This window comes from Schistocerca cancellata, chromosome 2 (assembly GCF_023864275.1).
Source record: "Schistocerca cancellata isolate TAMUIC-IGC-003103 chromosome 2, iqSchCanc2.1, whole genome shotgun sequence".
Taxonomy (NCBI): Eukaryota; Metazoa; Arthropoda; class Insecta; order Orthoptera; family Acrididae; genus Schistocerca; species Schistocerca cancellata.
Genome location: NC_064627.1, coordinates 259,562,213 through 259,577,451, shown reverse-complemented (window position 1 = coordinate 259,577,451; position 15,239 = coordinate 259,562,213). Strand labels below are relative to the sequence as shown.

The following is a 15,239-nucleotide window of genomic DNA, read 5'->3' as shown; positions in this document are numbered from 1 at the left end:
TCAACTTAGAATGCGTTCAACAATGTTCAAAAACCAACATGGACACGTTTCCAAGTCATACGAATAATCGATAGACCAACATGCGCTGGATGCTAGGCGCTTTGTGAAACAAGGTTTTTTCCTCGAGAACTCCTAGATCCAGGGCTGCTGCGCAATCTGGCAGCTTGGGCGCGCCAGTAAAATTTTTCCCGGTACGACCTAGCTGCCCCCCCCTCTTTTTTTCTGTGACTGCTTACACAGCCAACAGGCACGTTTCTGTAGCCAGAAGCGGGAGAAGATACTACTCAAGTGTGCATGCGCATGATCCCACTTGTAACTGCTAAAACAAATCTAATGTTAACAGTTGTGACGTCATGCTCATCTGAGGCAATTTGTTGTTACGAAGCCTTTGACATATTTTGCTGTTGGCAGACGCTTGTATTAGCACTGTGTTTTGTTGCTGTATATGACGCATTTCCTTTGCAATTTAAGTTTTATTTTAGTTTTTTCTCTCGTTCATGTTTTATTACTGCAGTATTATTCTGCAGTAGCAGGATACAGTAGTATCCTTTGTTAGAGTATTGGTTCTTACCAGTCAAAACTACAAAAATTTAACTAAGAATGAAAACAATGAAAAATTCTCGGAATTCAAAAAAATTTCCGGGTTTTCCCCAGTTTTCACCCGGATGAAAAAATTCCCGGGTTTTTCCCAGATCTCCCGGGTCATAGACACCCTGTTATTGTATTTTGCAAGTAGACACGTTATCCTCTCCAGTGTAACCTGAGACCTTTCAGAAACATTGTAACCATACATTTGCACATCTAAATAACAAGTAGTGTGTGCTTGGTGCAACTTTTTTTCAATACAAGATAGACACTGGTATGTTAGCACACACAAAACATTCACTGTCAGTGGCAAATTCAAAAGTGAGGGTGGCTTTAAAATGAAAAGCTAAGTGTTTATAAATGCATTATTTTTCGTATATGAAGCATATGCCATATACAATGTGAGCCAAGTGGTCTTCATTTTCAAGCATTTTAAAATACCACAGCCTACTGCACCCAGCCGCTTTTATTGAAGTGGCACTGCCTAGCAGCTGGTTTTGAGACCAAAGAATCCGCTATCTTTCCTCTCGTGAAGTGCAGTTGGAACACACTAGCAGTACGGGCATCCTCTAGTGGGTGTGGTGACAGGTGTTTTCCTTCTTGAATCACTGAGGCAAGAAGTGATGTAGGTAGATGTTTATGCAACAGGTTTCTGTCAAGCCATTAGATGGGTGACAATGGAGTTACACACTATTCAGTGTTCTCCTGAAGAAGTGATTTGGAGTTGTTTCTCCCAGTTGTCACATGGCTTTAGTACTGTCAGTTGTTTCTTGGCTGTTCAGGTTTGGAAATCTTATCAACATCAAATACTGATTCCCTACATCAGTGATTACATGATTTGATTTGCATAGAGTTTATTGATGGGGAATGAATTCTGCATGTCATACAGGAGGAATTGACCAGCCTTCCTTGTGGTGCTGTTTACTGTGTCAAGCAACTGTAATAAAAAGTCTTAATTAAGACTGACTGCCACAAGGTGGGTGAAATGGTCACTCAATCATGTGTGTCCCTGTTGGATTGTCTGAGGAGTGCAGTTTATGAAAGAAATGTCCAAGTTAGCATTAAGTTGGCTGGCAGTGTTTTCTTAACTTTTCTTGATCTAGCTGGCTGTGCCTAGTGCACATAGTTGTGCACACACACACACACACACACACACACACACACACACACACACACACACACACACAAAATCTCTGGAAGCTGAAGCCAGACTGTGTGTGTGTGTGTGTGTGTGTGTGTGTGTGTGTGTGTGTGTGTGTGTGTGTGGTGTCCATTTTCAACAAGAAGGCCTTGCTGGCCGAAAGCTCACTTACCGTCAGTCTTATTCGTGACTATCTACGACTCAGCACCTCCACTATATGGTGAGTAGCATCTACCCTTTTCATAATATCGTTGCATTCCAACCTGGAGTTTCCATTGTTTGATTTTGCCTGATCAGTTGTGTTTCTCAAGCAATATTTAAATTGTTGGCTAATTGTATGCCGTATATGGTGCATTTTAAATATCAGTATTATCAGCCAACTGTGTACTGATCAGATTGACAGAAAGGTGGAACGTCCCGTAAGTCACCTTAGTTATTCAGATTTCTGTTTCATAATAAAATTGCCGACAGTCAAGTTGGATCAATTTCTGGTGTCCAGCACTGGTTACACTATGGAGACACTGGATTGTCGAATCTCTCACCTTATTTCGAAGACCAACCCGTTGTAAGGTTATAAAATTTGAAACTGACGGATTAATAGAACAGATTGTTTCAGCCCAACTAACCCTCAAGTTAAAAAAACTCAGTGCCTCACTCCCCAACCACGTTGCCCTTTTACAAATGTTTAAACAATTATCCCAGTATCCTTTAAGAATATTATTACTTTCCTATGTAAGTCTGCTTAGCTGTTAAGAACACTTACCAGCAAAGGAAGACCAGATCCCGAACCAGAGCTCTGGTCTATTAGCTCCTGTAGTGTACCACTATTTGTTAGATATGGATCACAACTGTGTTCCATGTAAAGCCGCCTATCTTCACGCTTTTTGTACCTATAGACAAAGAAACTTATGAGTTAGTCTACATCCTTCATTTACCCACACAAAGTCAGAAGTCCAAGAGAAGTAGTAAGAGTAGCACTTCTACTACTACTACTAATACTCCAGAGTTCTCACCACAAACACAATCTATACTTTAAACAAGTTGTCGTTATTGGTGCACAACTCTTGTGAGCACACACAACTTTAATTGATAATGAATCATTTTTCACACAAAAGAACTAAAATGAATCAATATATTTCAATAGAGCTCATGCTAAGGGTGTTATTTTATACCCTTCAGCAAAATATATTCTTTAAAACTGGTGCAACATAACTATTTGCCGGCACTAGTAGGCATCAAACTTGTTCGTCGAATTCCCCATTTGCTATCCATAGGTTTGTCGAACAAGTGCACATACGTACACACCAAGTTTGTGAAATTTAACCTCACATTTGAAGCTGCTGTCGTCATGTTGCAAAGCATTGTGACTCTAGTGGGAATGGCTACAGTGCAGGCAAAGCATTTCTTGCTTTGACTTTAGCACTGTGTACAATGAAGAAAAAGAAAACAAGATGTTGGCCTGGGGTATCATTGAAATTAAAAGATAAATAAATGCATGAAAATCTGCTGAAGGAAATATTAAACTCAGTACCTGATGATTACATAAACTTTCTCCAGACAGACAGTCAAACTTCTAATAACTTGTTAGAATAACTTCACGCTCACACTGATGAAAACACTGTTATGTGACAATCTATTCTTTTCTACTCGGTCCTCTAATCAAATTTTATTAAAATACACAATGTGGAAATACATCCACTGCCCATGAAAAACAGATAGCTCTGCTTTTTTTAAATTTTATCTAATGTGATGTGTATACAATACTGATTTTCTTCAATGCCTTCCTGTGTAATATATGGCTGGGGAAGATGAAACAGCTCTATTATTTCGGTTATTGTCAGTGCTCTTAATTCTTTCCTTTAGCGCAGTTTCCATAATTGTAGAAACTCTCAAGACAATGAGATGAACTCTTTCTTGCTAAATCTGAGCAGTAAAATATTATGAACAACGTCTGCCATCTTGTCAAATGTACCATCAATCAAAATTCCTCTTTAACATGTCAAACAGTCTATGTTTGACAAACCTATCTAACAAAGCCACACACTGTGGTATAATTTGACAAACTAGAAAAACTGAAAAACTGTTTGAGCATTTATGGAAACCTTAAGAAATTTGTATTTTTACCTACATTCTAAATTTACAAATTAAGATGTGTAAGTTGATATAATTTCCGACCTAGCAGTACTAATGCTGTAATACAAATGTCCCAATGTCAAAATAAGGATTTTATCTTTGTGTGTCAGGTGTATCATGTAAGTGGATATAAAATTCCCATGTATACCAAATGGCACACACATTTCAATCTGGAAGTGGTAAAGTTCATTAACTTGAGACCAACAAGAAGTATCAATAGGAGTATTCCTGCATATTCAAGTATTTTGAGAGTTTTTAAGTCCGTCAGTGAATGGAACAATTTCCAGTATGGTACTTTCACAAGCAGTTATGAAGTCTTTGTTTGGTGTGAGAATGCAATGAAGTATAAATACTCTCTCCATTTACAGCAGAAATATTAGTATGACTGGCAGTAAAAATTGCAGGTGTGGTACCAAAGGTTAAAGTTCCGACTTTCTTAAGGGCAATGTCATTAATTCAAAATAACTAGCTCATTTGGAGAGAAACAGAAAAAGATATTGGCTCTAGTCTCGAAGTTAAATTTGATTCGTAATTGGCGGCAATAGCTGCAAATAAAGGATAATGACAAAAAAAATTGTCATAACAGTTACAATATATACTAACTTATGCAACCACTGTTACTGAAATTTCAAATTTGTATTATCGAAACAGCGTATAAAACAGGTTAAGCTAAGGCATCCTAAACTGTTCACGAGCTTGCTATGCAGCAAGCACATGGGCTGAGCTTCTGTTTGTCTCAGCTCTGGTGGGTCCTCCTTGAACGTATTCGGTACAGCATGACATTTCATTTAGCATTGCGATGTGGCATTTTTCTGTTGGCATGATGTTCTTCAGTTCACCGCAATCGTAGTCTCAGCACTGTTTACCCTTCTGTTTGTGACATAAATAAATCTGACACGTCCAGTGGTTGTTTGCACAAAGAGATGCAGTCTAGTGATCTATCATCTCAAACATTTAAAAATGAATGGTAATGGCACAAGAGAAGGATGAGAATTCTCAATATGTATTATGCAGTCATATAATCAACATGTACCACAAATTTGATAGGGAACAACATTAAAACAACATGAATGAAGAACTTAAAGATATCACTGACAATGAAAGAGCAAGAAAAGATAATGATCGACAGACAGGGATTTGATTCTCTGTCCATTGGAAAGCACTTTGAGCCAATTTGCAGGCTTGAAGCACATAATGAAATTGGTGGAATGAATACTAAATTTTCTGAAGTCGCAAAAAATATTACACTGCCAGTTGCAACAGTTTTTGATGGAACTGAACAAAGAGTATGGAGACACTATATTATACTGCAAAGTACATTGGGCAACTCAAGGGACATGCCAGGAACGATTTTTCCATTTAAAACACTCTATTGTTGAATTTATAAAGGAAAAAGGAGACCAGGAATGAAAATTACAACATCCAGAAGGGACTGCAGTCCTCGCATTTTAAGTGGACTTTACTGCATACTACCCACATTAAGATATCACAAGGTGAGAACAGCTTATTTCTGATCTGATGGGGATGAGTTTAAAACAAAAATTGCATTGTGGAAGGGACAAATTCTGATGAAAAACACTGTCCACTCCCCTAAGCTCACTGACATTAAAATAATAATAATAATAATAATAATAATAATAATAATAATAACAATAATAAAACATAAACCAATAAAACAACACGTTCCCACATACAAGTATGCACCACAAAATGTACTGGAGAATGATGAATACAAATTATACTGGAACAGAACCATTATAACAGATAAAACAACACCACATAACAAACCTGACATCATACTCACCAATAAAAAGAAGAAATTAACACAACTAATCGAAATATCCATACCCAATACAACAAATATACAGAAGAAAACAGGAGAAAAAATTGAAAAATACATCCAACTGGCTGAGGAAGTCAAGGACATGTGGCATCAGGATAAAGTTGACATTATACCAATTATATTATCAACTACAGGAGTCATACCACACAATATCCACCAGTACATCAACGCAATACAGCTACATCCAAACTTATATATACAACTACAGAAATCCGTAATTATTGATACATGTTCAATCACCTGAAAGTTCCTACATGCAATATAACATATACCGTACAGTTAAAAGGAAGTCACGCTTTATGAAGCGTCACTTTCCATTTTTAACCAGACCTAAGGTCTGAGAAAAATAGAAATAATAATAATAATGCAAGTTCTGAAGAGTTCATTGTGGCCTTTAACGAATTACAAGGACAGATTTCTTAACATTTTGAGGACACTGCCAATTTTTTCTTAGCTGTTTTCGAGACTGCTTGACACTGCAGTTGAAAGTGCACCTGTGCATGTGCAGGTAGAACTGATTGAGCTGTAATGTAATTCCCATTTAAAAGAAATTCTTTTATGGTAATAACTGTCCAAGTGATCAAAGTCGTTTTCCTTTGGAAGAGTTTCCACATACCCATAATGAGGCTGCAAATGTGATTAAATATTTTGATTAACTTATGGTTTTGAATGCTTCTTTCAATTATGGAACTCAGTAAGCCATGATTACTCAGCAACCCAAGTGTGAAAATCTGTGAAAGTGTCTTTATCTATCTGAATGATAATTAAATTTTACCGAAAATTTGTTTTATTTGTGATCTCTGTTGTTGACAAATATGAAATCAAGTAGTGTGCAGTGTGACTGCATTGCCATCTGAACAGGACACATTTCCAGTTTTACCCCCTCTTCCCCCTCCTTATGCTCAGATAGCATGCCATGGTGGTGGTGGTGGTGGAGTATACAAAAAATACAGAATTAAAATTGCTAAAAATTAATTGTTTTAAAATACAGTAAGACTGTGGTGGTCCAGCATCTGTAATCCAGAGACCTGACAGTCTGGCAGGCGAAATTTTCCCAGATTTTTAGCTTGGCACTGTTGGCAGTACAGATGAACAGTTGATGCCTTTGAGAAATATTTGAACTGTTCAGCATGGTACTTCGTCAGTAACAATTGTCTACCTTAATGAGCAATTATATTTTCACCAAATTTAAAGCCAGTTCCACTGTTAGCTTTGTGCTACAGTTGAGTCTATGTAAGACGATCTCTGACAGCTAATAGTGCTGTTGCCAGTTTTCAGTTGCTACATGGAAATGGCTGCAGGTGAGAACAATAGCCTCTACAGAGCCATGACTGTGTTATGTGATTGGTTGAGGTCGACACCCAAAGTTGCTGTGCCCAGCCCACTCCAATCACCAGTGATTAACTATGCCGTGTGTACTAAAGGATAAATTATTCTTCATTCATTAGAGCTAAAGTTAAATTATATATATTTAAAAAAAGGAGGAGAAGAAGAAGAAGAAGAAGAAGAAGATACCTCAATCCAAGAAACAAGTTAGCACTTACGCAATGTTTCAGAGGGCTCAGAAGAAAATTTTTCAGCTGAACAATCAGTGACAAATATGACTCAGACATCTTCTAATAATTTCCGGGTATGCAGCCGGATCCCGTCGACATTCTGCCACGATATTTCAGCCCAGAGACGTCCGGCCATCATCAGGTGAGTACACAACTACTGAAGAGCCCAGGTGCAGTCGCGGTATTTATGCCGAATCTCGCGCATGTGAAATGTACTGGCATCCTACAGCGCATGCGTCAGGTGTTGACATGCGCAGCATAGCCGAGTTGTACGTGCTGCCCTCGGTGGTGGAAATAAAGGTTCATCTAGTCACTGAGTATCGAATGACACTGTCGATTCCGCTGTGATTGTATAATTTTAATAACAGGATTCCAATTTTTATCCAGCTGAAAGCCGTTGTCACGATTTATAAGATTATTGGCAAGACGTATTTCCACTGATTCCTTGATTACGGAATCCCAAAAACCGGAAACCGGGGATAAAATTTTTGTTACATTGTATTCCATTGAATGTCCCAAGGAAATACAGTTCTCTACCTGAAGAAGTTATCAAGAGATTGAGACCACACAATGCAGTACCACCAAGACTCTACGGTCTTCCGAAGATACACAAGGATGGTGCCCCACTACGATTAATAGTGAGTAATATTGGTGCTGCGACCTATTCTACAGCAAAATATCTGGCCTCGTTACTAAAGCCGTATGTGGGTAAGTGTTGCCACCATATACGTAATTCCGAGGATTTTGTCAGTCGCTTGAAGGAAGTTAAGCTTAGCAGCTCGGATTTATTAGTCAGCTTTGATGTGGTCTCACTTTTTACCAAAGTGCCTTTAATGGAATCATTACATCTTATTGGTAACTTATTCAGTGCAGAAATGACGGCCTTGTTTGAACATATACTCTCCTCAACGTACTTTTTATTCAATGACGAATTCTTTGAACAAACAGACGGCGTCGCCATGGGGAGCCCTTTGTCACCTGTGGTAGCTAATGGAGGACTTTGAGGAGAAAGCACTTGAGTCTGCTGTTTTAAAGCCTACGGTCTTCTGGCGGTACGTAGATGATATTTTTGCTGTATGGCCTCATGGCAGACAGGAACTGGAGAAATTCCTTCATCACTTAAACTCATTACATGAGAACATCAAATTTACGATGGAGATTGAAAAAGAGGGCACTTTACCATTTCTAGACGTGCTAGTACGCCGTAAAAATGATGGGTCATTAGGACATTCTGTGTACAGGAAAGCGACTCACACAGACCTGTATCTCCAGGCGTCAAGCTGCCATCACCCAGCACAAACAGCCGGTGTTCTCAGTACCTTAATACATCGAGCGCATATAATATCGGATGATGAAAACCTCCACGCAGAATTAGAACACTTGGAGAAGGTTTTCAAAGAGAATGGCTACACTTCTCGCCAAATAAGGAAGGCCATGCGCAACTATCATAACAAGAAGCAACGCACTGAGGACGCAGATGATGACTTTAAATCAACTGCGTTCCTTATACGCCGGGAATGTGTCGTCGAAAATAGGCCGATTACTGAAGAAAAATAAAATCAAGGTTATCTTTCGTCCACCAGCAAAGAACCGGGCCCTGGTTGGATCCGTTAAAGACGATTTACAACTGAAGAAGGCAGGCGTCTACAAAATTCCCTGTGAATGTGGCGCTGCATATATTGGCCAGACGACAAGAACTGTCCATGAACAATGTATAGAACATGAAAGATACACCCGTCTGCGGCAACCGTCAAAATCGGCAGTAGCAGAGCACTGTATTTCCTTGGGACATTCAATGGAATACAATGTAACAAAAATTTTATCCCCGGTTTCCGGTTTTTGGGATTCCGTAATCAAGGAATCAGTGGAAATACGTCTTGCCAATAATCTTATAAATCGTGACAACGGCTTTCAGCTGGATAAAAATTGGAATCCTGTTATTAAAATTATACAATCACAGCGGAATCGACAGTGTCATTCGATACTCAATGACTAGATGAACCTTTATTTCCACCACCGAGGGCAGCACGTACAACTCGGCTATGCTGCGCATGTCAACACCTGACGCATGCGCTGTAGGATGCCAGTACATTTCACATGCGCGAGATTCGGCATAAATACCGCGACTGCACCTGGGCTCTTCAGTAGTTGTGTACTCACCTGATGATGGCCGGACGTCTCTGGGCCGAAATATCGTGGCAGAATGTCGACGGGATCCGGCTGCATACCCGGAAATTATTAGAAGAAGAAATACACCGGGAAAATTTCAGAAGTCACATGACTCAGACATATTCCATACACCTATGCATCCCAAAAACAGTGATTCTAATTACATTGCACCATTTAATTGGCATCATTTTCATTAACTACTGCTTGTTCCTTACAAATCAATGGTGCTGATTTTATTTTGTAACTAGTGCACAAAATTTGTCAGAAATTGAGACTATACAAAATTTGTCAGAAACTGAGCCCTTACAAAATTTGTCAGAAACTGATCCCTTACAAAATTTGTCAGAAACTGAGCCCTTACAAAATTTGTCAGAAACTGAGCCCTTACAAAATTTGTCAGAAACTGAGCCCTAAGGTCCCTTGTCGGTGTAAAAAAAAAAGGACCTTCTAAGCCAAAGCAATCAAAAGATATGGCTGACCTAGACTTGTGAAATTTGGCAAAAAGAAGCAAGGTTTTGCTATATGAGTAAAGGAAAAAAAGAAGAAAATTCTTAATTATAATGACACTGTCCAGTCACATTAATGTGATCACCTGTCAAAATCCTAAATATCCACCTTTTGCAGCACAAAGCACTGCGAGAGATGCAGAAAGTGTGTCAATGAATGAGGTTCTGGAATGAACTGATGGGGGATGTGGAGCCATACCAATTCTAGTACCATGGCAAACTTCTCAGCTGAGGACACATGGCACGAACAGCCTGATCAAGGTCGTCCCACAGATTCTTCATTGGGTTTAAGTCTGGGGAACATGGTGGCCAGAGGAATACAGTAAACTCAACCTGGTGATTTTAAAACCATGTTCACATTCTGCAAGCTATGTTACGCATTGCATTGTCCAGCTGGTAGATGCCACTGTACTGAGGAATAACAAACCAAATGTAGGTATGGAAGTGGTCTGCAATAATAGATGTTTTTGTCTGTTAAAACTACAGGTTTTTCTAATAACCCTTTTTTTAAACCAAGTATTTAAAAATGGCCTTGGTAACCCATCATATTTGATAATGCAGCACAGACAGAGGCACACGTCTGCCGGATTATCAAGGTCCTACAGTAATGACTGGAAACAAAATGCCATACAGCTTTTTCATTATCATATTAGGAATCAGCCTGGTGTCAGCTGGACCATGTTACTGGAAGAAATTGCCTTCACAAACAGAATTTAAATAAAATAGCAGCAAAATACATAACAAATCCTAAAACTAAAACAGCGAACAACTAACAAGACAGAGAGAAAATAATGAAGTGACAGGTGTTTGTAATCTCTATTTATTTGGTTTTCAGACCAGCTAGTGGTAACTGACCTACCTCAGATACACACATGCGATGATTACTAGAAAAATTATGAGGCAGATTGTTATTGACACAATGAGAGCAATATAAGGTATGCTCTCATCATATCCAAATCCTGGTTTTGGTGTTGTAACTCTGTTTTCTATTTTTGGCTCAAGATTCTTGTTGCAGTAATCCGTATCATTACAACACAAGATCGATCTTGCTATTTTATGTGGGACCAGATTTCCTTTACACTGCAAAGAACAGGAAAGTACCATATTTATTAAAAACATTATTGTTGCACCGTTACTAAAGTATGTATCTTAGAAGTTAATTTACAATGCAATAGATAGCATGAGAGAGAGAGAGAGAGAGAGAGAGAGAGAGAGAGAGAGAGAGAGAGAGAGAGAGACTATGACAGCTCATTACAGGACTTCCTTTCATCCATTACTCTATATGAATGCAAAGGACAATTTACCCACCTCTCAGTTTGCTTCTTCCTTCCCATGTACTTGTTCTTTCACTGATAACAGACAACCATTTACCATACGAATACTTGGAAATAATAGCCTTATCAACCGCTGAATATGGTACCCCAGGAAGACTTTACAGCTTATATGTACAAACAATAGATGTCAAACTATATAACACAAGAAGAATGATTGCTGATCTTCTCAAATCAACACCTACAGAATGGCTGCCAGTACTACGCCCCCTCCCCTCCTCTTTCCGGCCCCAACTATGATGCATTAAGGTTCTCAGGAACAAGTACAAAATGATCATGGATAACAAAAATCCATTAATCCATCAAGATCTCCATGATATAAACCATAACTGAGTCCACTATAGGTGAGCACTAGCAATAACAGCTAGGCTCACTGTGGAAGCTGGTTTCAACTTTACTAAAGCATGGACTCAAGAATTGACTGAACTAATAATAATAATAATAATAATAATATGCTGTGTATCACCCACATCCCCTTGCCTTGCCACAGAAAACATGGTCAATACTAAACAGAATTAGAACGCAACACAGCAGCTACAGATCATCAGATACATCACAGAAGAATGCCTCACAAGATCATACAAAAGCAGATCAGAAGACTTCCTGCTGGTGACTCCAAAGTCTGTAGATTACAGAAATGCTCTAGAAGTTTTTATGAGGTTTTATCTTTTAAATATTATACTCTGCACTACGTATTTTTTTCAGCATGTCAAAAAGCCATAGCTAAATGAATAAATAAAATGTTTGCACACAAGATGAACAAGCATTTCTAATAAAAAGAAAGGTTTCATGCCATTACATCAATACGCACGTGACCTACAGGATATCTATGGTATATTTTCTGTTTCTGTAGAGACAATAACACTAAAGCAAGGTAAATTTGCAAAACCATGTAGATAATTACCTGCATCAGAACTCCCTCTGGTGCTAAGCAGCCATAAGTATGAATAAGTTCCCAAGTTCCATCCTTCATGGGGGCTTCTTCAATTGCTGCAAAACATTGTCCTCCAGGATAGCCAATGCATGTACCATTTGCATTATCTGGGCAGTCTCCATCACAGTAACACAGAACACCATTTACTGGAAATAAAAAGATAGTAAATACTAATTCTCACTTAATAATGACATATCAATCAGGTTATCATACACATTTTCAATGGAAGGAACCTAGTATTTATAGAAGATATGAAATGGAACTGGTTGAAGAATAATCACCTCTGTGGAGTGTTACTGGCTGCAGCATAATTCCTTTACAAGGAAAAGAACAGGATGACAGATTTAAATATCTATTTGTAAAACAGAAAAAAATGAACTGAAGTCCTAGCTTTTTTTCCACCAGTAAATTTTACACCGAAAACTAAATATCTGAACATTCATTATAGCCAAGCAGTCATTTACAAAAGCACTACAAGTTAATGTATATGTTTCAGTGCAATGTTATTCAAGCTTCTCATCCTGTCAACCAGACAACTTTGCAGTTCCTACACAGCAGGCCACATGGTGGGGAACAATTCCTCCATCTAATCTGAAGCCACATGTTTGATTGGCTAATAGCAGGGTCATCATCTTGTTAAAGTTCAGACATACTAATTTATTCACAGTGCTCCTCCATTACAGTCCCGGACACACACACTCATAAATACACCACAGAACACTGCTTTCACTCTTTCAGAGATTCAGATGTGACTTGTGACACAATGACCTGTTAGAGAACATATAGATGACAGAAAAAGTAATGTCTTAAGCTGATGCCTGGGATTTCAAACATCATCCATGCAGTATTATGTGCTTAACAGTTTTTGTAAACATGCAGCTCAGAAAACATATGTAGCAATTTAGAAAAGAGTTTATTTATTCGGCGGAAGAGAAAGACTAGCTAAATCACTACCTGACTGCAATAGACTTTGCTGACAACATTTCATATCTTCATGTAGTTTGTTACCAGGTTATTTCTCATACTAAAATTGAAGACTTGTTTGACACTTCCAAATGAAATTCAAATCTGGCAAATAATATTACATGGCACATGTCTGAGCATTAATATGACTTTACAATTTGTACATTATTTTTAAAAAATGGACAATTCTTTTTATTTAACTGGCATCAGAAGTGCACCAAAAACTAATTCTGCACTACAATTTAAACATTATCCAAATTAATTTTAAATAAATCTGCAATCAAAATTACCACCTAGATCTTGTAATTCAGAGCTAATTCAGAATGATGACAAAATAGAAATGTGTGTCACTTGACAGAGAGATCTGCCAGCTGTCTTTGACAATGAAACCATTTGAACATTGAGAGAGAAAAGACACCAGTGAAGAAAAATAGCTACTGCAGCAATATGACTGTCAAAATGTAAGAAAGACAATTTACAACTGCATGAACTGCTAGTCAGCCTTTTTATATTTCAAGTGTCATTAACAAACCATGACAAAAGCTTACCATTTGTTATATTATGAAATCCTCATCCATCACGGAAATGCACATTCTGACTACAATTTCACTTGTTTTGCATTCTATGGTTTACATTCCGGAGTGAGCAAACTCAACATCTATCCACTGTAGTCATCATAAACTTACTTTATTTCAGTATATATTCATCTTCTGATCCATGTGCACCATATTACATACAGGTCACTGTATAGTAGGCATTAAAGGCAGGGACAAAAATTTTTTTCATTTAAAATTCCATTTACTAAAATGTTTCTGCATTACTTATACTCTTGCTCCTTGAGGAGCACACTTCACAGTAGCTGTTTACTTTTACAGCCACTACATGATTCTTTTATCACTGAAGATATTTTATAATTCTTCATGCAAAATGTCATGCGAATGGCAGAAAACAAATTTTGGTTTTTCTTTTGGTTGGTCTACAACCCAGCGGCCAGTCTATTTCATAAAGAAGAAGAAAGAAAAAAAAAAGATCGATGAAAATCTGGGAAGGAAGGTGAACGTAGCTAGTAGCTTTGTGCCAGCACAGGGAAGACATATAGTGGCAGTTAAACACCCATAGCAAACAAGATGTCACCCTAATAACCTGTTCCCCATTAATTTAATTCCCCTACACGCCAGATAGTTGCTACGCTGATGAAAATTGATTCCAGAGGCACTGCATAGTATGTAAATGCATAAAGTGCTGGCCATAAGGAAAGAGTAAAATAAAGAGAGAGTATACAAAAAGTGTGGAAGAAATATACTGCATTTTTATCAAAACTGCAATACTATAAAGGAAACATGTAAATATTAAAGACAGAAGAGGACATTCAACATAGACTAATGCATGTAAATGTTCACACTTACAGAACAATATGGTATCTGCACAATTCAAGATCAGCCCCCCTGAACAGGTGAGTTACACAAAATGCATGTAAATGTTTTTAAGAGTAATAAATATGCTGAAGCAACCACCAGTATTACACACTACCTAAAATGTGCAGTGTTCACAGCAAAAGATGCTACACAGGAACATTACAGAGTCTGAACAGGAATGAACTATAAACTGTTGTAAATGTCACTTGTCACATTATATAGTTGTGGGTCATATGTATGAGTGTAATGCTTTTAAGGCATTGAATGAATCAAATCTGAGCAGATGAAAACTGAATTAGTTTTATACCTAACAGGTACATCACATGCATGGTAATGGCTGCCTGCAAAGCTCCATCTCCTTTTGATACAAAGCTGGAGCTCTACATCATTTGTACCACTGTCTGATAATACTCCTTTAGCTGTAATAGTTATTACTTTCTTTATTCCATATAGTGGTAAAGCATTTAGTGTAAAATAAATACTTCCTACAGATGTCTGCACATTGCATTCAAACTGCAGTACAAAGCACACTGTAGCAGGGTGAGTATAACTTGGTGAAACTACCTGTAGTCGCTCCTTGTGACATAGCCATGTATAGAGAGTGGAGATTCCCTTGCTCAATCTTCAGTTCACTGACAGACTATACAAATGATGTCAAATCAA

The 15,239-nt window shown here is 38.0% G+C and overlaps 1 protein-coding gene across 1 annotated transcript in view; it reads right to left on the bottom strand.

Annotated features, from left to right (window-relative positions):
- Positions 1–15,239, bottom strand: part of LOC126161600 (bone morphogenetic protein receptor type-1B) — a 183,329-nt gene that overhangs the window by 38,830 nt on the left and 129,260 nt on the right. Inside the window, 3 exon segments of the mRNA XM_049917548.1 lie at positions 2,490–2,616; positions 10,793–11,013; positions 12,169–12,344. Of these exon segments, the coding sequence (XP_049773505.1) occupies positions 2,490–2,616; positions 10,793–11,013; positions 12,169–12,344 (524 nt within the window).